The sequence below is a fragment of the Panulirus ornatus genome, chromosome 61 (assembly GCF_036320965.1).
Source record: "Panulirus ornatus isolate Po-2019 chromosome 61, ASM3632096v1, whole genome shotgun sequence".
Taxonomy (NCBI): Eukaryota; Metazoa; Arthropoda; class Malacostraca; order Decapoda; family Palinuridae; genus Panulirus; species Panulirus ornatus.
The window spans coordinates 10,467,540-10,489,665 of record NC_092284.1 but is presented as its reverse complement, the minus strand read 5'-3'; the positions used below and the strand labels follow the sequence as shown (position 1 = coordinate 10,489,665).

Here is a 22,126-nt window from a genome sequence, read left to right as displayed (position 1 = left end):
TATACACATTATATATACGCATTAATATATACATATATACACAATATATATACATAAACTCTCATGCACGGACATTTACATATATTCGCATGTATATGTTCATACTTGCTGCCTTCATCCATTCTCGTCGCCACCACTGCCACACAGGAAACAGCATATATATATATATATATATATATAGAGAGAGAGAGAGAGAGAGAGAGAGAGAGAGAGAGAGAGAGAGAGAGAGAAAGAGAGAGAGAGAGGGTAGATGGATAGATAGATAGATAGATAGATAGATATATACATTATTCAGATGTCTTTGATGAGAGAGTAGATAGATAGATAGATAGATAGATACATTATTCAGATGTCTTTGATGAGAGAGAATAGATAGATAGATAGATAGATAGATAGATACATTATTCAGATGTCTTTGATGAGAGAGAGAGAGAGAGAGAGAGAGAGAGAGAGAGAGAGAGAGAGAGAGAGAGAGAGTGGTAGATGGATAGATAGATAGATAGATACATTATTCAGATGTCTTTGATAGAGAGAGAGAGAGAGAGAGAGAGAGAGAGTAGATAGATAGATAGATAGATAGATATATACATTATTCAGATGTCTTTGATGAGAGAGAAAGAGTAGATAGATAGATAGATAGATACATTATTCAAATGTCTTTGATGAGAGAGAGAGAGAGAGAGAGAGAGAGAGAGAGAGAGAGAGAGAGAGAGAGAGAGAGAGAGTAGATAGATAGATAGATAGATACATTATTCAGATGTCTTTGATGAGAGAGAAAGAGTAGATAGATAGATAGATAGATACATTATTCAGATGTCTTTGATGAGAGAGAGAGAGAGAGAGAGAGAGAGAGAGTGGTAGATGGATAGATAGATAGATAGATACACTATTCAGATGTCTTTGATGAGAGAGAGAGAGAGAGAGAGAGAGAGAGAGAGAGAGAGAGAGAGAGAGAGAGAGTGGTAGATAGATAGATAGATATATACATTATTCAGATGTCTTGATGAGAGAGAAAGAGTAGATAGATAGATAGAAAGATACATTATTCAGATGTCTTTGATGAGAGAGAGAGAGAGAGAGAGAGAGAGAGAGAGAGAGAGAGAGAGAGAGAGTAGATAGATAGATATATACATTAATGAGATGTCTTTGATGTGTATGATCATTTGCCCCTGCCTGCCATATACACAAACATGCCTAATGATCATCGCTCGTTAACGAGGCCTTCCTTGATGCAATTAAACCCTCAGTGTTGTGGTTGTGAGCGCTGCCGTCTTCAACACCGTGAGGTGAGAGTGAGGGAGAGTGAGTGAGTGAGTGTCAGTGTGTATATATACATATACACTCTCACACACCCCGCCCCAAGCCCTCTGAGTGAGGGAGAGTGAGTGAGTGAGTGTGAGTGTGCATATATACATATACACTCTCACACACCCCGCCCCAAGCCCTCATAGTGAGTGAGGGAGAGAGTGAGTGAGTGAGTGTGTGTGTGTATATACATACACTCTCACCCCCGCCCCTCACCCCTCTCCCAAGCCCTCATAGTGAGTGAGGGAGAGAGAGAATATGAGGAGGTTTTTGAAGCGGTCGACCCGATCGGCGCTGGCGTTGGCGATGCTGCTGCTGCTCCTCTTCCTGTCTTTGACAACACTGCTGGATTATGAGGTAACTCCTCCTCTGCCTGTCGTTGGCAACACTGCTGGATTGTGAGGTAACTTCCCCCCCTCTTCCTCCTCTTCTTCCTCTTGTCGTTGGCAACACTGATGGATTATGAGGTAACCTCCTCTTCCTGTCGTTGGCAACACTGCTGGATTATGAGGTAACCTCCTCTTCCTCTCGTTGGCAACACTGCTGGATTATGAGGTAACCTCCTCTTCCTCTCGTTGGCAACACTGCTGGATTATGAGGTAACCTCCTCTTCCTCTCGTTGGCAACACTGCTGGATTATGAGGTAACCTCCTCTTCCTGTCGTTGGCAACACTGCTGGATTATGAGGTAACCTCCTCTTCCTGTCGTTGGCAACACTGCTGGATTATGAGGTAACCTCCTCTTCCTGTCGTTGGCAACACTGCTGGGGCTACAATACTATTCAATTCGGTCCTGCCATTAAAAATCGACAACGGATATCGCCCATTAAAAATCGACAACGGATATCGCCCATTAAAAATCGACAACGGATATCGCCCATTAAAAATCGACAACGGATATCGCCCATTAAAAATCGACAACGGATATCGCCCATTAAAAATCGACAACGGATATCGCCCATTAAAAATCGACAACGGATATCGCCCATTAAAAATCGACAACGGATATCACCCGTTAAAAATCGACAACGGATATCGCCCATTAAAAATCGACAACGGATATCGCCCATTAAAAATCGACAACGGATATCGCCCGTTAAAAATCGACAACGGATATCGCCCATTAAAAATCGACAACGGATATCACCCATTAAAAATCGACAACGGATATCTCCCATTAAAAATCGACAACGGATGTCGCTCATTAAAAATCGACAACGGATATCGCCCATTAAAAATCGACAACGGATATCACCCATTAAAAAAAAATCGACAACGGATATCACCCATTAGAAAAAATCGACAACGGATATCGCCCATTAAAAATCGACAACGGATATCACCCATTAAAAATCGACAACGGATATCGCCCATTAAAAATCGACAACGGATATCGCCCATTAAAAATCGACAACGGATATCGCCCATTAAAAATCGACAACGGATATCGCCCGTTAAAAATCGACAACGGATATCACCCATTAAAAATCGACAACGGATATCACCCATTAAAAATCGACAACGGATATCACCCATTAAAAATCGACAACGGATATCACCCATTAAAAAAAATCGACAACGGATATCACCCATTAAAAAAAATCGACAACGGATATCACCCATTAAAAAAATCGACAACGGATATCACCCATTAAAAATCGACAACGGATATCACCCATTAGAAAAAATCGACAACGGATATCGCCCATTAGAAAAAATCGACAACGGATATCGCCCATTAAAAATCGACAACGGATATCGCCCATTAAAAATCGACAACGGATATCGCCCATTAAAAATCGACAACGGATATCGCCCATTAAAAATCGACAACGGATATCGCCCATTAAAAAAAATCGACAACGGATATCGCTCATTAAAAAAAATCGACAACTGATATCGTCGTGTTGACACCGCCTCTGCTCTACGCTTCTTACGGGGCCCTGGGCAAAGGGAGGCCGGGCCCTTGCTCATGAATATATCTCGAACTAAGAATATCCATTAATACAAATTATCATTTATTGGCTAATGAGGAAGAAGAAGGTGGTTAATTATCTACCATCCCAAAGGGGGGGGGGGGGTGATAACCAGGAAATGAGGCAGTTAACGTGTTCATTAAGCCTTTTCTCGCACAGGGACAATTGGCTCGTTCGTCTTTTGTTCGTCCTTACGCGGTGGCGAGCGTATGTCTTTGTGTGAAGGTCGGCGAGTTATTTTGCCACTGGCCCCTGGAGCGAGGATAAGCCCAAACAATGGTTTGTTTACGAGGGAAAAGAATTAATAATTGGGGGTGTCAAGTGACAGTCGATGGCTACGCTCAGTCTAGGGCCCCCACTCCCACCCCTAGGGGCAGCGCCTCGTCCGAAACACCATTCCAGTGGCGTTAATTAGCAGTTCAATGCTCATTATCGTATCATTTATCTCGGTAAGGGTATAATTTCTTTATCATAATCAGGGTTTTAGATGGTTTTTCTATCATGGCTGAATATCGAGCGTAATTCATGTAGTTTTGTTATATTCATTGGTCTAAGCCCAAGCCAGATTTCGAACAGCGCGGTACGGGATTTCGATTGCCGATTTTTAACGACAGAGCCAAATATATATATATATATATATATATATATATATATATATATATATATATATATTTTTTTTTTTTTTTTTTTTTTTTATACTTTGTCGCTGTCTCCCGCGTTTGCGAGGTAGCGCAAGGAAACAGACGAAAGAAATGGCCCCCCCCCCCCATACACATGTACATACACACGTCCACACACGCAAATATACATACCTACACAGCTTTCCATGGTTTACCCCAGACGCTTCACATGCCTTGATTCAATCCACTGACAGCACGTCAACCCCTGTATACCACATGACTCCAATTCACTCTATTCCTTGCCCTCCTTTCACCCTCCTGCATGTTCAGGCCCCGATCACACAAAATCTTTTTCACTCCATCTTTCCACCTCCAATTTGGTCTCCCTCTTCTCCTCGTTCCCTCCACCTCCGACACATATATCCTCTTGGTCAATCTCTCCTCACTCATTCTCTCCATGTGCCCAAACCATTTCAAAACACCCTCTTCTGCTCTCTCAACCACGCTCTTTTTATTTCCACACATCTCTCTTACCCTTACGTTACTTACTCGATCAAACCACCTCACACCACACATTGTCCTCAAACATCTCATTTCCAGCACATCCATCCTCCTGCGCACATCTCTATCCATAGCCCACGCCTCGCAACCATACAACATTGTTGGAACCACTATTCCCTCAAACATACCCATTTTCGCTTTCCGAGATAATGTTCTCGACTTCCACACATATATATAATATATATATATATATATATATATATATATATATATATATATATATATATATATATATATATATATATATATATTGTGTATGTGTGTGGCGGGGTGGCGACGGGAATGGATGAAGGCAGCAAGTATGAATATATGTACACGTGTATATATATGTACATGTCTGTTTATATGTACGTTGAAATGTATATGAATGTAGATGTGCGTGTGTGTGGACGTGTATGTATATACATGTGTATGTAGGTGGGTTGGGCCATTCTTTCGTCTGTGTCCTGGCGCTACCTCGCTAACGCGGGAGACAGCGATTGAGTATAATATATATATATATATATATATATATATATATATATATATATATATGCATCAAGATAAAAAATAAATTCAAATTAGTGTTAACTTTCATGTCAGAATAAATTTCAACAGATGAAGAAATTAATTTATTCTCATTGATGCAGTCAGTGGCTGAAGATGCATTCTATACATAACTATATAAATTTATAGTAGTAATGTATATGTATATAGCTCATGTGTACTATGGAAAGTTGTGTGGGGCCTGGATGTGGAAAGGGAGCTGTGGTTTCGGTGCATTATTACATGACAGCTAGAGACTGAGTGTGAACGAATGTGGCCTTTGTTGTCTTTTCCTAGCGCTACCTCGCTGAAGCGGGAGGTAGCGATGCTGTTTCCTGTAGGGCGGGGTAGCGCCGGGAATGGATGAAGGCAAGCAAGGATGGGAGCTGTGGTTTCGGTGCATTATACATGACGGCTAGAGACTGAGTGTGAACGAATGTGGCCTTTGTTGTCTTTTCTCCTGGCGCTACCTCGCTGAAGCGGGAGGTAGCGATGCTGTTTCCTGTAGGGCGGGGTAGCGCTGCGAATGGATGAAGGCAAGCAAGAAAGGGAGCTGTGGTTTCGGTGCATTGAACATGACAGCTAGAGACTGAGTGTGAACGAATGGGGACTTTGCTGTGTGTCTTCTCCTGGCGCTACCTCGCTGAAGCGGGAGGTAGCGATGCTGTTTCCTGTAGGACGGGGTAGCGCCGGGAATGGATGAACGCAGGATGGGAGCTGTGGTTTCGGTGCATTATTACATGACAGTTAGAGACTGAGGGTGAACGAATGGGGACTTTGTTGTGTGTCCTTTCTCCTGGCGCTACCTCGCTGAAGCGGGAGGTAGCGATGCTATATCCTGTAGGGCGGGGTAGCGCCGCGAATGGATGAAGGCAAGCAAGGATGGGAGCTGTGGTTTCGGTGCATTGAACATGACAGAGACTAAGCATGAACGAATGTGGCCTTTGTTGTCTGTTTTCCTTGCGCTACCTCGCTGAAGCGGGAGGTAGCGATGCTATATCCTGTAGGGCGTGGTAGCGCCGGGAATGGATGAAAGCAAGCTGCGTATGTCCATGTGTCTATATATGTATATGTGGGCGTAGGGGCGTATATGTAAGTGTACGAGTGGATGGGCTCGACCCTCGTCTGTTTCCTGGCGCTGCCTCGCTCCCAAGGGAAACGGCGACCCGATGTCGTAATGTCCAAACCGTCAGTGTTGGGACACCGTTTTCTGCCCAACAGAAAACGGGAGCACCCGCTTATAAGGCGCTCAGGCTGGCGTCCTTAAGCCCACGGGTGCTTCAGTCATGGTCAACACCACTACCCCAGAGAGGCGCTCGTATCTCTGGGGTCACGGCCCGGGGCCCCCAGAGAGGGACGAATTCATCCAAAGCGAACCATCGGGTGTCGAAGGGCATCTCGGACCCCCCCTCGCACAGGGGGGCAACGGAGTCGTCTTCGTCAGCGCCTTCGTCAGGAGAGTCTGTGGGTCGGGTCATGAGCCAGGAGTCGTCGTCGTCAGCGCCTTCGTCAGGAGAGTCCGTGGGTCGGGTTATGAGCCAGGAGTCGTCGTCGTCAGCGCCTTCGTCAGGAGAGTCTGTGGGTCGGGTTATGAGCCAGAGGGCGCAGTGGCTTCGCCAGGCGTGTGTGGAGGCCGGCGGCACACGCCCCCCGAAGGCGTGGGTCAAGCGGAGGACGATCACCCGCCCGTTTTCTGTCTGTGTGGCTCCCAAGGTAAATTAGAGGGGACGGGGTTCCCGTTTTCTATATGTGTGTGTGTGTGTGTGTGTGTGTGTGTGTGTGTGTGTGTGTGTAGGCCGTTTTCTGTTGTGTTGGGTGGGTGGGGGGGGGGGGGAAGGGCGCTTGAAGTGTGTGTGTGTGTGTGTGTGTGTGTGTGGTTTGGGAGGTTACTGGCCGTTTTCTGTGTGTTGTTTTGCAGTTTTCTGTGTGTGGTTTTGGAGGTTAATGACCGTTTTCTATGGATGTGGCTAGGAAGGTTATTGTGTGTGTGTGTGTGTGTGTGTGTGTGTGTGTTATGGCAAGGAAGGTTAGTGTGTGTGTATGTGTGTGTGTGTGTGGTTCGGGAAGTTACTGGCCGTTTTCTATAATGTTCTGGAGGTTAGACCCCGTTTTCTATGTAAGACTCCATTAATAGTTTCCATGGTAGGAGAGACGTCACTTGGAATGACTGATTGATGGCCATCATATGTTGCATGGTCGTAGTTTCCCGCGATAGCGAGGTAGCGCCATGGCGAGTTGAGGAGCGTGGTTTCCCATGACCGTTTCATATGCCCTGGTTCAGCCTACTGATGGCTCGTCGCCTCCTGTATACCCGCATCGTTCCAATTTGCTCTATCCCTTGCATGCCTTGCACCCTCCTGCATGTCCATCTTTTGCTCCATCCTTCCACCTCTTCATAAGTTTCCCATCTTTGGTTCAGTTGCCTTAGACACTCGCCCTGTCCCCCATATGGCTCATTTTAGCTGCCAGGGTTCCATCCTCTGCCATATCCATCGTCATGTATCGAACACACCGCTTCCTCTAATATTTCTCCAGACTTACACACTCCAATCGACATGTCTCCCTCCAATGCTAAACTTCACATGTGTCTCATTCAATTCTTTTTTTTTTTTCTTTCACACATAAACCAGCTTCTACAGTTTCTCTCTCTCGCACACAAACCAGCTTCTACAGTTTCTCTCTTCCGCACACAAACCAGCTTCTACAGTCTTTCTTTCGCACACAAACCAGCTTCTACAGTCTTTCTTTCGCACACAAACCAGCTTCTACAGTTTCTCTCTTTCGCACACAAACCAGCTTCTACAGTTTCTCTCTTTCGCACACAAACCAGCTTCTACAGTTTCTCTCTTTCGCACACAAACCAGCTTCTACAGTTTCTCTCTTCCGCACACAAACCAGCTTCTAGTCTTTCTTTCGCACACAAACCAGCTTCTACAGTTTCTCTTTCGCACACACACCAGCTTCTACAGTTTCTCTCTATCACATAAACCAGCTTCTACAGTTTCTCTCTTTCGCACACAAACCAGCTTCTACAGTTTCTCTCTTTCGCACACAAACCAGCTTCTACAGTTTCTCTCTTTATCACACAAACCAGCTTCTACAGTTTCTCTCTTTCGCACACAAACCAGCTTCTACAGTTTCTCTCGCACACAAACCAGCTTCTACAGTTTCTCTTTCGCACACAAACCAGCTTCTACAGTTTCTCTCTTTATCACACAAACCAGCTTCTACAGTTTCTCTCTTTCGCACACAAACCAGCTTCTACAGTTTCTCTCTTTCGCACACAAACCAGCTTCTACAGTTTCTCTTTCGCACACACACCAGCTTCTACAGTTTCTCTCGTACACAAACCAGCTTCTACAGTTTCTCTTTCGCACACACACCAGCTTCTACAGTTTCTCTCTTTCGCACACAAACCAGCTTCTACAGTTTCTCTCGCACACAAACCAGCTTCTACAGTTTCTCTCGCACACAAACCAGCTTCTACAGTTTCTCTCGCACACAAACCAGCTTCTACAGTTTCTCTCTTTATCACACAAACCAGCTTCTACAGTTTCTCTCGCACACAAACCAGCTTCTACAGTTTCTCTCTCGAATCTGCCACCAGCGCCGTGGTATGAGGAAACTGTGACTTAACTCTCAGTTCCCCCCGTCTCCCCCCACCAGCAAAAGACTGTATAACTGTCCACTTTCTCCAAAACCCCTTAGTATCCCCCTCCCTTACCACCCCTATCATTTAAAAGGTTAAACAGACATGGTGACTATCACACCACTGCCACAGATCCATTTTTGATAACTTTCCAATAGCATTCTTTCCACGCTTCTTTCTTTCTTTCATGCTATTAGCTATTTCCCGCGTTAGCGAGGTAGCGTTAAGAACAGAGGACTGGGCCTTTTGAGGAAATATCCTCACCTGGTCCCCTTCTCTGTTCCTTCTTTTGGAAAATTGAAAAAAAAAAAAATAGAGGTGAGGATTTCCAGCCCCACCCCGCTCCCTCCCCTTTTAGTCGCCTTCTACGACACGCAGGGAATACGTGGCAAGTATTCTTTCTCCCCTATCCCCAGGGATAATATATATATATATATATATATATATATATATATATATATATATATATATATATATATATATATATATATGTATATATATATATATATTCCATTCCTAGCACTTTCCTTTGAGCATCTCTAACAACCCTATCATGCAATAAATCCATATTCATGAGTGCCACATACACCTCCTTCTGTTTCTTTAGCTATTTTCCAATCTTAACTCTTTCCACAGAGCATCTCTAAGAACCCTGTCATGTCTCAAAACGCCAAATACACGTCCTCCTGTTTCTTTAGCTATTTTCCAATCTTAACTTTTTCCACAGAGCATCTCTAACAACCCTATTATGTCTTTAAATGCCAAATACACCTATTTCTTTAGCTATTTTCCAATCTTAACACTTTCCACAGAGCATCTCTAAGAACCCTGTCATGTCTCAAAACGCCAAATACACGTCCTCCTGTTTCTTTAGCTATTTTCCAATCTTAACTCTTTCCTTTGAGCATCTCTAACGACCCTGTTGTGTCTTTAAATGCCAAATACATCTCCTCCTCCTGTTTCTTTAGCTATTTTCCAATCTTAACTCTTTGAGCATCTCTTAACAACCCTATTATGTCTTTAAATACCAAATACACCTCCTCCTTCTGTTTCTTTTTAGCTATTTTCCAATCTTAACACTTTCCACATAGCATTTCTAACAACCCTATCATGTCTCAAAATGCCAGATACACCACCTCCTTCTGTTTCTTTAGCTATTTTCCAATCTTGAGAACAAACATCAAATCCTAGAATACCCTACTCCTAAGGCCACTTTGTTCCTCTCCTAGACTGATGTCCTGTGCATGCCACGCACCCTCTTGTCTCCTTTGCCTTTGGACTGGCCCTTCACCTCAGATTTTGAATGACTCAGTCGACACCCCATCCCCCATTTTCTTCAGAAAATGGGAAGCTGTCCCATTCATCCCTTTGCTGCTACACTCTCCATTCGATGCCAATTTACCCTGCTGCTGAACGTAGCGCAGCTTTGGAATTTCCCGAGCAGCTGGAAGAGTGTCGTAGGAGGCTGCGTTACGAACCAAAGGAGGAGCCAGGTGAGGAGCACAAGGGTCCGAGGCTCTTGTCCCTTGGGCGCTACATCGCTCACGCGGGAAATCCCGAACGCGTGCGAATGGAAAAATCTCTCGAGAGTGGCTGGGTTCGAATCCCGCCCTGGTCAAAATAATGATGGTCTGTGTGTGTGTGTGTGTGTGTGTGTGTGTCTATTCGTGACCTGGTGTCTGATGATCCTCGTTTCCTACCCCCTGGAAGGGGGGGTCGACCTCCTGGAAACACCTCATGAAGCAGGCCAGCCTGCGGGCCCCCGGCAGGCGAGATGGTCCGAAAGTCGTAGTGGCCAGGCATCCACTGGCGCGTCTTGCCTCGGCTTACAGGTGAGAGCAACACGGACCATCCCCCCCTAACCCCCCCCTAACCCACCCCCCTAACCCCCCCCCCTAATAGACTCGTTCTCTGGTGGGGGTGTGGTGTGGTCTGTGTGTCTGTCTCTTGAACACGGAGGGTGTGTGGTCTGTGTGTCTGTCTCTTGAACACGGAGGGGGTGTGTGGTCTGTGTGTCTGTCTCTTGAACACGGGGTGGGTCTGTGTGATTCTTGAACGTGGGGTGTGTGGTCTGTGTGTCTGTCCCTTGAACACGGTGGGTGGGTGTGGTCTGTGTGTCTGTCCCTTGAACACGGTGGGGGTCTGTGTGTTTCTTGAACACGGTGGGTGGGTGTGGTCGGTGTGTCTGTCTCTTGAACACGGGGGGTGGGGTGTGGTCTGTGTGTTTCTTGAACACGGTGGGTGGGTGTGGTCTGTGTGTCTGTCTCTTGAACACGGGGTGGGTCTGTGTGATTCTTGAACACGGTGGGTGGGTGTGGTCTGTGTGTCTGTCTCTTGAACACGGTGGGGGTCTGTGTGTTTCTTGAACACGGTGGGTGGGTGTGGTCTGTGTGTCTGTCTCTTGAACACGGGGGGGGGTGTGGTCTGTGTGTCTGTCTCTTGAACACGGTGGGGGTCTGTGTGTTTCTTGAACACGGTGGGTGGATGTGGTCGGTGTGTCTGTCTCTTGAACACGGTGGGGGTCTGTGTGTTTCTTGAACACGGTGGGTGGATGTGGTCGGTGTGTCTGTCTCTTGAACACGGTGGGTGGGTGTGGTCTGTGTGTCTGTCTCTTGAACACGGTGGGGGTCTGTGTGATTCTTGAACACGGGGGTGTGTGGTCTCTGTCCCTTGAACACGGGGTGGGTCTGTGTGTTTCTTGAACATGGAGGGTGTGTGGTCTGTGTGTGTCTTGAACACGGGGGTGGGTGTGGTCTGTGTGTTTCTTGAACACGGGGTGTGGGTGGGGGTCTGTGTTTCTTGAACACGGGTGGGTGTGGTCTGTGTGTCTGGCCCTTGAACACGGTGGGGGTCTGTGTGTCTCTTGAACACGGGGGATGTGTGGTCTGTCTGTCTGTCTCGTGAACACGGGGGATGTGTGGTCTGTGTCTGTCTATTGAACACGGCGGGTGTGTGGTCTGTCTGTCTCTTGAACACGGGGGGTGTGTGGTCTGTGTGTCTCTTGACTTGAACACGGGGGGGTGTGGTCTGTGTCTGTCCCTTGAACACGGGAGTGGATGTGGTCTGTGTGTGTCTCTTGAACACGGGGGGTGTGTGGTCTGTCTGTACCTTGAACACGGGGTGTGTGTGTGTGTGTGGTCTATCTGTCTGTTGAACACGGGGGATGTGTGGTCTGTCTGTCTGTCTCTTGAACACGGCGGGTGTGTGGTCTGTGTGTCTCTTGAACACGGGGGGTGTGTGGTCACTGTGTCTCTTGAACACGGGGGATGTGTGGTCTCTGTCTGTCTCTTGAACACGGGGGTGTGTGGTCTGTCTGTCTTTTGAACACGGGGGTGTGCGGTCTGTCTGTCTCTCTTGAACACGGGGGATGTGTGGTCTGTCTGTCTGTTGAACACGGGGGATGTGTGGTCTGTGTGTCTCATGAACACGGGGTCTGTATGTGGTCTCTGTCTATCTCTTGAACTCGGGGGTGTGTGGTCTGTGTCTCTCTCTCATGAACACGGGGAGTGGACGTGTAGTCTGTCTGTCTGTTTCTTGAACACGGGGGATGTGTGGTCTGTGTGTCTCTTGAACACGGAGGGTGTATGGTCTGTGTGTCTCTCATGAACACGGGGTCTGTATGTGGTCTCTGTCTCTCTCTTGATACACGGGGTGTGTGTGTGTGGTCTGTCTCTTGATACACGGGGTGTGTGTGTGGTCTGTGTCTCTTGAACACGGAGTGAATGTGGTCTCTGTCTCTCTCTCGAACACGGGTGGTCCGGGAGTGGATGTGTGGTCTCTGTCTCTCTCATGAACACGGGGGAGTGGATGTGTGGTCTCTGTCTCTCTCATGAACACGGGGGAGTGGATGTGTGGTCTCTGTCTCTCTCATGAACACGGGGGAGTGGATGTGTGGTCTCTGTCTCTCTCATGAACACGGGGGAGTGGATGTGTGGTCTCTGTCTCTCTCATGAACACGGGGGAGTGGATGTGTGGTCTCTGTCTCATGAACACGGGTGGTCCTTCCCCTTCCTACCGTGTTGTTTCCCTGAAGGTACCGTATTCCGGGTGACGTGCCACAATACGGACCATATTCACACACGAGAATATTGTCTTTTAGATATAGATATAGAGAGAGACTTCTAATTTGCATATAATTTGCATATAATTTGCATATAATTTGCATATTGAGTTGAGGGGAGAGGGGAGGGTAAGGGAGGGGAAGGGAGGGGGGAGGAGGGGAGAAGGGGGAGAGGGGGAAGGAGGGGAGGGGGGTGTTTAATTAAGATAATCTCTGGTTATCTTTAAATGAATAAAGGAAATAAAAAAATTATTTATTTTTTTTTTTTTTTTTTAGTTCTCGGTGTTATGGTTAAATTAGTTAATGCAATAAATGCATTACTGTTAGTTAATAGTTCTTGGTGTTAAATTAGTTAATGCAATAAATGCATTACTGTTAATAGTTCTTGGTGTTAAATTAGTTAGTGCAATAAATGCATTACTGTTAGTTAATAGTTCTTGGTGTTAAGTTAGTTAATGCAATAAATGCATTACTGTTAATAGTTCTTGGTGTTAAATTAGTTAATGCAATAAATGCATTACTGTTAGTTAATAGTTCTTGGTGTTAAATTAGTTAATGCAATAAATGCATTAGTGTTAATTTATAGTTAAATTAGTTAATGCAATAAATGCATTACTGTTAGTTAATAGTTCTTGGTGTTAAATTAGTTAATGCAATAAATGCATTACTGTTAGTTAATAGTTCTTGGTGTTAAATTAGTTAATGCAATAAATGCATTACTGTTACTTAATAGTTCTTGGTGTTAAATTAGTTAATGCAATAAATGCATTACTGTTAGTTAATAGTTCTTGGTGTTAAATTAGTTAATGCAATAAATGCATTACTGTTAGTTAATAGTTCTTGGTGTTAAATTAGTTAATGCAATAAATGCATTAGTGTTAATTTATAGTTAAATTAGTTAATGCAATAAATGCATTACTGTTAGTTAATAGTTCTTGGTGTTAAATTAGTTAATGCAATAAATGCATTACTGTTAGTTAATAGTTCTTGGTGTTAAATTAGTTAATGCAATAAATGCATTACTGTTAGTTAATAGTTCTTGGTGTTAAATTAGTTAATGCAATAAATGCATTACTGTTAGTTAATAGTTCTTGCGTGTTAAATTAGTTAATGCAATAAATGCATTACTGTTAATAGTTCTTGCGTGTTAAATTAGTTAATGCAATAAATGCATTACTGTTAGTTAATAGTTCTTGGTGTTAAATTAGTTAATGCAATAAATGCATTACTGTTAATAGTTCTTGCGTGTTAAATTAGTTAATGCAATAAATGCATTACTGTTAGTTAATAGTTCTTGGTGTTAAATTAGTTAATGCAATAAATGCATTACTGTTAGTTAATAGTTCTTGGTGTTAAATTAGTTAATGCAATAAATGCATTACTGTTAGTTAATAGTTCTTGGTGTTAAATTAGTTAATGCAATAAATGCATTACTGTTAGTTAATAGTTCTTGCGTGTTAAATTAGTTAATGCAATAAATGCATTACTGTTAATAGTTCTTGCGTGTTAAATTAGTTAATGCAATAAATGCATTACTGTTAGTTAATAGTTCTTGGTGTTAAATTAGTTAATGCAATAAATGCATTACTGTTAGTTAATAGTTCTTGCGTGTTAAATTAGTTAATGCAATAAATGCATTACTGTTAGTTAATAGTTCTTGGTGTTAAGTTAGTTAATGCAATAAATGCATTACTGTTAATAGTTCTTGGTGTTAAATTAGTTAATGCAATAAATGCATTACTGTTAGTTAATAGTTCTTGGTGTTAAGTTAGTTAATGCAATAAATGCATTACTGTTAATAGTTCTTGGTGTTAAATTAGTTAATGCAATAAATGCATTACTGTTAGTTAATAGTTCTTGGTGTTAAATTAGTTAATGCAATAAATGCATTACTGTTAATAGTTCTTGGTGTTAAATTAGTTAATGCAATAAATGCATTACAGTTAGTTAATAGTTCTTGCGTGTTAAATTAGTTAATGCAATAAATGCATTAGTGTTAGTTAATAGTTCTTGATGTTAAATTAGTTAATGCAATAAATGCATTACTGTTAGTTAATAGTTCTTGATGTTAAATTAGTTAATGCAATAAATGCATTACTGTTAACAGTTCTTGGTGTTAAATTAGTTAATGCAATAAATGCATTACTGTTAGTTAATAGTTCTTGGTGTTAAATTAGTTAATGCAATAAATGCATTACTGTTAATAGTTCTTGGTGTTAAATTAGTTAATGCAATAAATGCATTACTGTTAGTTAATAGTTCTTGGTGTTAAATTAGTTAATGCAATAAATGCATTACTGTTAATAGTTCTTGGTGTTAAATTAGTTAATGCAATAAATGCATTACTGTTAGTTAATAGTTCTTGGTGTTAAATTAGTTAATGCAATAAATGCATTACTGTTAATAGTCCTTGGTGTTAAATTAGTTAATGCAATAAATGCATTACTGTTAGTTAATAGTTCTTGGTGTTAAATTAGTTAATGCAATAAATGCATTACTGTTAGTTAATAGTTCTTGGTGTTAAATTAGTTAATGCAATAAATGCATTACCGTTAGTTAATAGTTCTTGGTGTTAAATTAGTTAATGCAATAAATGCATTACTGTTAATAGTTCTTGGTGTTAAATTAGTTAATGCAATAAATGCATTACTGTTAGTTAATAGTTCTTGGTGTTAAATTAGTTAATGCAATAAATGCATTACTGTTAGTTAATAGTTCTTGGTGTTAAATTAGTTAATGCAATAAATGCATTACTGTTAGTTAATAGTTCTTGGTGTTAAATTAGTTAATGCAATAAATGCATTACTGTTAGTTAATAGTTCTTGGTGTTAAATTAGTTAATGCAATAAATGCATTACTGTTAGTTTATAGTTAAATTAGTTAATGCATCACTGTTAGTTAATAGTTCTTGGTGTTAAATTAGTTAATGCAATAAATGCATTAGTGTTAATTTATAGTTAAATTAGTTAATGCAATAAATGCATTAGTGTTAGTTAATAGTTCTTGATGTTAAATTAGTTAATGCAATAAATGCATTACTGTTAGTTAATAGTTCTTGATGTTAGATTAGTTAATGCGATAAATGCATTACTGTTAGTTAATAGTTCTTGGTGTTAAATTAGTTAATGCAATAAATGCATTACTGTTAATAGTTCTTGGTGTTAAATTAGTTAATGCAATAATTGCATTACTGTTAGTTAAATTAGTTAATGCAATAAATGCATTAGTGTTAGTTAATAGTTCTTGGTGTTGTTCAATTAGTTAATGGAATAAGTGCATTACTGTTAAGTTAAATTGAAAGTTAAGATAACCAGGGATGTTAAGTGGCCACTTAAGTTTTACCTAAGTCATTTTGGTGCTAAAGTGATAATAGATAAGGAATAGATATTAGCCCAGTGATGGTAGAAGACTCCCCCCTCCCATCCCCTTCCCATGGAACAGATGTTTAAGATGTCCTTCTCTTTCTTCCCCTTTCCATTTAACAGATATTTAAGATCTCCCCCTTTTTCTTCCCCTTTCCATGGAACAGATGTTTAAGATGTCCTCTTTCTTCCCCTTTCCATGGAACAGATGTTTAAGATCTTCCCCTTTTTCTTCCCCTTTCCATGGAACAGATGTTTAAGATGTCCTCTCTTTCTTCCCCTTTCCATGGAACAGATATCTAAGATCTTCCCCTTTTTCTTCCCCTTTCCATGGAACAGATACATATTAAGATGTCCCTCCCCCCCCTTTCCCCCCCATTCATGGAACAGATACATTTATTAAGATGTTTCCTCCTCTTCCTTTTCTTTTCCCCCTTTCCATGGACCAGATATTTCAGATCTCCCCCTATTTCTTCCCCTTTCCATGGACCAGATATACATATATAGATGTTCCCCCCTCCCTTTTTCTTCCCCCCTTTCCATGGAACAGATATACATATATTAAGATGTCCACCTCTTCCTCTTTTCTTTCTCTTCCCCCGTTCCATGAACCAGATATATACATATATATTAAGATGTCCCTCCTCTTCCATTTCTTTCTTTTCCCCCTTTCCATGCCCCTCTCCATGGAATAGATATACACATATATATTAAGATGTCCCCCTTTCCATTGACCAGATACATATATATTAAGATGTGTCCTCCTCCTCTTCCTCTTTTCTTTCCCTTCCCCCTTTCCATGAACCAGATACATACATTTTAACGATACATACATTTTAACATGTCCTCCTCCTCTTCCTCCTCCTTTTCCTCTTTTCTTTCCCTTCCCCCCGTTCCATGGACCAGATACATATATATATATTAACATGTCTTCCACCTCTTCCTCTTTTCTTTCTCTTCCCCCCTTTACATGGACCAGATACATACATACATATTAACATGTCCTCCTCCTCTTCCTCTTTTCTTTCCCTTCCCTTCCTCCTCTTTTCTTTCCCTTCCCTTCCTCCTCTTTTGTTTCCCTTCCCTTCCTCCTCTTTTCTTTCCCTTCCCCCCTTTTCCATGGATCAAATATACATATATATTAACATGTCTTCCTCCTCTTCCTCTTTTCTTTCCCTTCCCTTCCTCCTCTTTTCTTTCCCTTTCCCCCGTTCCATGAACCAAATATACATACATTTTAACATGTCCTCCTCCTCTTCCTCTTTTCTTTCCCTTCCCCCGTTCCATGAACCAAATATACATACATTTTAACATGTCCTCCTCTTCTTCCTTCCCTTCCTCCTCTTTTCTTTCCCTTCCCCCCGTTCCATGGACTAGATACATACATATTAACATGTCTTCCTCCTCTTCCTCTTTTCTTTCCCTTCCCCCCGTTCCATGGACCAAATATACATACATATTAACATGTCTTCCTCCTCTTCCTCTTTTCTTGCCCTTCCCTTCCTCCTCTTTTCTTTCCCTTCCGCCTTTCCATGGACCAGATACATACATACATATTAACATGTCTTCCTCCTCTTCCTCTTTTCTTGCCCTTCCCTTCCTCCTCTTTTCTTTCCCTTCCCCCCTTTCCATGGACCAGATACATACATACATATTAACATGTCTTCCTCCTCTTCCTCTTTTCTTTCCCTTCCCTTCCTCCTCTTTTCTTTCCCTTTCCCCGTTCCATGAACCAGATACATATATATTAACATGTCTTCCTCCTCTTCCTCTTTTCTTGCCCTTCCCTTCCTCCTCTTTTCTTTCCCTTCCCCCCGTTCTATGAACCAAATATACATACATATTAACATGTCTTCCTCTTCTTCTTCTTGCCTTGCCCTTCCCTTCCTCCTCTTTTCTTTCCCTTCCCCCCTTTTCCATGAACCAAATATACATACATATTAACATGTCTTCTTCCTCTTCTTGCCTTGCCTCGTGCCCCTATTGCCTCGTGCCCTTAGAGACAAGTACCTGGACGGGCTCCCGCTGGCGCACTACAACGCCACCTTCAGGAGGCGGACTGGGAGCCGACAGTCTTGGCTCGAGCGCTGGAAGCGCTACTGGCTTCCAGCCCTCATCCACCGGGGGCTGGTCCAGCCCTCGCCCACCTTCCTGCAGGTGGTGAGCCAGACCTCCAGGGCCTTCCAGTACGTCCTGGAGCACGGCGACGCCCTTGGACGCCTGCCTTCTTCAGCGCCTTCGTCTGCGCCTTCGTCTGCGCCTTCGTCAGGAGTGTCTGCATTGACGCCAAGGGCCTCGCCCACCTTCCTGGTGAACCAGACCTCCAGGGCCTTCCAGTACGTCCTGGAGCACGGCGACGCCCTTGGGCGTCTTTCCAGGCCTTCGTCGGCGCCTTCGTCAGGAGCGTCTGGATTGACGCCCAAGGCGTTGCGGTTGGCGACCCAGATGGTCAGGACGGAGAGGGAGGTCGGGATGGTGGCCGCCATCGAAGCCGGGTACGCTGGGACGCCCTTGGAGACCGCCCAGCAGCAGAAGCTGAGGGCTTCTTCCTTCACCTTCGTCCAGTTCCTGGAACACGTCGTGTGGACGTGGAAGATCGGCCTGGTCGACAGCCACTGGACGCCCATCAGCGACCTCTGCGACCCATGCCGAGTTCACTACACCCACGTCCTCCGCCTGGAGAACCCGGAGGAGGCGGTGTATCTCTTGGGTCTCGTGGATCTTCTACAGGAGGAGAACCACCAAGTCCCGAGGAGACATGTGTCCATCGGTGCTCATGGAGACCCATGCCATCTTCACTATTATGAGGACGTGCCAAGGGATTTAATGGCCCGTATTTACCAACTGTATCACATGGATTTTAAGCTATTTGCCTACGATGAAATCCCTCCTGGACACATAGAAGCCACAGGAGGAAATCCCCCCACGAAAGATGATGTAAATCCCCTTTGGAAACATGAGGTATTATTGTAATCCCACTTCGAAAGATAAGGAAGATGATGTAAATCCCCTTTGGAAACATGAGGTATTATTGTAATCCCACTTCGAAAGATAAGAAAGATGATGTAATCCCCTTTGGAAACATGAGGTATTATTGTAATCCCACTTCGAAAGATAAGAAAGATGATGTAATCCCCTTTGGAAACATGAGGTATTATTGTAATCCCCCTTCGAAAGATAAGATGATGTAATCCCCTTTGGAAAGATTAGGTATTATTGTAATCCCCCTTCGAAAGATAAGAAAGATGATGTAATCCCCTTCGAAAGATAAGGTATTTTAATCCCCCTTTGGAAAGATGTGGTATTTTAATCCCCCTTCGAAAGATACAAGGCAGGTATTGTAATCCCCTTCGAAAAATGACATTGTAATCCCCATAGAAAGATGAGACATGGTAATCCCCATCGAAAGGTAAGATATTGTAATCCCCTTTAAAAGATACAAGGCAGATAATGTAATCCCCCCTTCGAAAGATGAGGTATTGTAATCCCCTTCGAAAGATAAGAAAGATAATGTAATCCCCCTTCGAAAGATGAGGTATTGTAACCCCCTTCGAAAGATGAGGTAATGTAATCCCCTTTAGAAAGATGAGGTATTTTAATCCCCCTTTGAAAGATACAAGCCAGATAACGTAATCCCCTTCGAAAGATATGACAGATAACGTAATCCCTTTCGAAAAATGAGGTATGGTAATCCCCTTTGGAAAGATAACACATATTGTAATCCCCCTTCAAAAGATGAGGTATTGTAATCCCCCTTTTGAAAGATACAAGCCAGATAACGTAATCCCCTTCGAAAGATATGACAGATAACGTAATCCCTTTCGAAAAATGAGGTATGGTAATCCCCTTTGGAAAGATAACACATATTGTAATCCCCCTTCAAAAGATGAGGTATTGTAATCCCCCTTTTGAAAGATACAAGCCAGATAACGTAATCCCCTTCGAAAGATATGACAGATAACGTAATCCCTTTCGAAAAATGAGGTATGGTAATCCCCTTTGGAAAGATAACACATATTGTAATCCCCCTTTCGAAAGATACAAGCCAGATAACGTAATCCCCTTCGAAAGATAAGACAGATAACACAAGTCAGTTTGGAGGTGAGAATTTGAGCCAAGGTGTGACTGATAATGTATATGAACAATTAATGTAATATTAATGGCAGAAACCATTTTTTTGGAGACATTGTTATATGATTTATATATCTGGTTCATATATGTACATATATGCCTTTCGATTACCGCATATATGATGTATATATATATAATTTCTTGTATCTCCTCTGATGTGATTATTACACGAAAGTGCACTTGGGAACTTGTTTCATTTTCCCTGTGGACTAATATATATATATATATATATATATATATATATATATATATATATATATATATATATATATATATATATATACATTGGTATTGCCTTTCTTCAGTAGTTAAATGCATTATCCAACATAAACCATTTACCTTTACGAAATAACTCTCTAATTACTCGTTTCCCTGTGATACAATTGTAAACAAACATGTACACAATGTATATATATATATGTATGATGTTGAATATTAAAATTCCTAAAAGATGTTGAAAAAAAGGAAAATGCAATTTTATTAACCTATGTCATTTGAGATTTTTTTGGAAAAAAAGACAAATTAATTTGTCATTTGAGATTTTTTTTCAAAAAAAGACAAATTTATTAATCTGTCATTTAATTTTTTTTAAAAAAATCAAATTTATTAACCTATGTCATTTAAGATTTTTCTTTTAAAAAGAAAGGCAAATTTATTAATCTATGTCATTTAAGATTTTTTCAAAAAAAGGCAAAGTTATTAATCTATGTCATTTGAGATTTTTTTCAAAAAAAGAAATTTATTAATGTCATTTAATTTTTTTTTTAAAAACAAATTTATTAACCTATGTCATTTAAGATTTTTTTTGAAAAAAAAGGCAAATTTATTCATTTATGTCATTTGAGATTTTTTCAAAAAAGGCAAATTTATTAGTCATTTAATTTTTTTTAAAAAAAACAAATTTATTAATCTGTCATTTGAGATTTTTTCAAAAAAAGGCAAATTTATTAATCTATGTCATTTGAGATTTTTTCAAAAAAAGGCAAATTTATTAATCTATGTCATTAAAGATTTTTTTCAAAAAAAGACATTTATTAATCTGTCATTTAATTTTTTTTTAAAAAAAAACAAATTTATTAACCTATGTCATTTAAGATTTTTTTAAAAAAGGCAAATTTATTCATTTATGTCATTTGAGATTTTTTTTCAAAAAAAGACATTTATTAATCTGTCATTTAATTTTTTTTTAAATTTTATTAACCTATGTCATTTAAGATTTTTTTTTTTAAAAAAAGGCAAATTTATTAATCTATGTCATTTGAGATTTTTTTTCAAAAAAGGCAAATTTACTAATTTATGTCATTTGATTTTTTTTTTAGATTTTTTTTATTCACTGTTGCAAACGTTCACTGCTTCAGTCATCTGAAATGTATTTCTTTTTTTTTGGAAAATCAGCAACACTGATGGTATATTTAAATGGTATATTTAAAAAGATTAAAAAGTTTTTGACCAATTGTTTTTCGTATGTGTGTTCTGTTTCCCACGGGAGCGAGGTAGCGTCATAAAGAGAAGTGTGTGTCTTGTATGAGACCCCAAAATCCTCTTGTTGCTCCTTTTACTGTTCCTTTTTTTTTGGCAAGTAATACAGGAGGGGAGGATGGCAGATATATACCCTCTCTCTAACGCTCAAAACTCAGTGGCCTTCTGGGGGATCGCGTAGGATATACACGGGTGTGTGTGTGTGTTGATTGCTCGCCGTTTCTCAAGGTAGCGCCAGGGTCCAACGAAAACTTACCTGTAAGGAGACCCCCTCCCACCCCCCATGGTTTAAGCATACCCCCTAAAATATGCCCTGAGTCAGCATACGGACAGCATCTTTTTTTTTAATACTGCTAACCCATGCACGCCTCGTACCCTCCTGCATGTCCAATCCCTGATGACGCTACGCCTCTTAAAGTCTATTCCATTTCTTTCTTTGTCTCCCTCCTCTTCTTCCTC

General features: G+C 41.6%; 1 protein-coding gene across 7 annotated transcripts in view; it reads left to right on the top strand.

Moving 5' to 3' along the window:
• LOC139767413 (uncharacterized) overlaps positions 1 to 20,643 on the top strand; it is a 37,946-nt gene extending 17,303 nt beyond the window's left edge. Inside the window, exons 2-5 of one of the 7 annotated variants that reach the window (XM_071696762.1) lie at positions 1,248 to 1,662; positions 6,208 to 6,699; positions 10,346 to 10,467; positions 18,058 to 19,063. In XM_071696762.1, coding sequence (XP_071552863.1) covers positions 6,273 to 6,699; positions 10,346 to 10,467; positions 18,058 to 18,864 — 1,356 coding nt within the window. In that variant the 5' untranslated portion in view covers positions 1,248 to 1,662; positions 6,208 to 6,272 and the 3' untranslated portion in view covers positions 18,865 to 19,063. The other 6 variants (XM_071696763.1, XM_071696768.1, XM_071696767.1 and 3 more) reach the window with 6 other exon arrangements.
• The last annotated feature ends 1,483 nt before the right edge of the window (positions 20,644 to 22,126 follow it).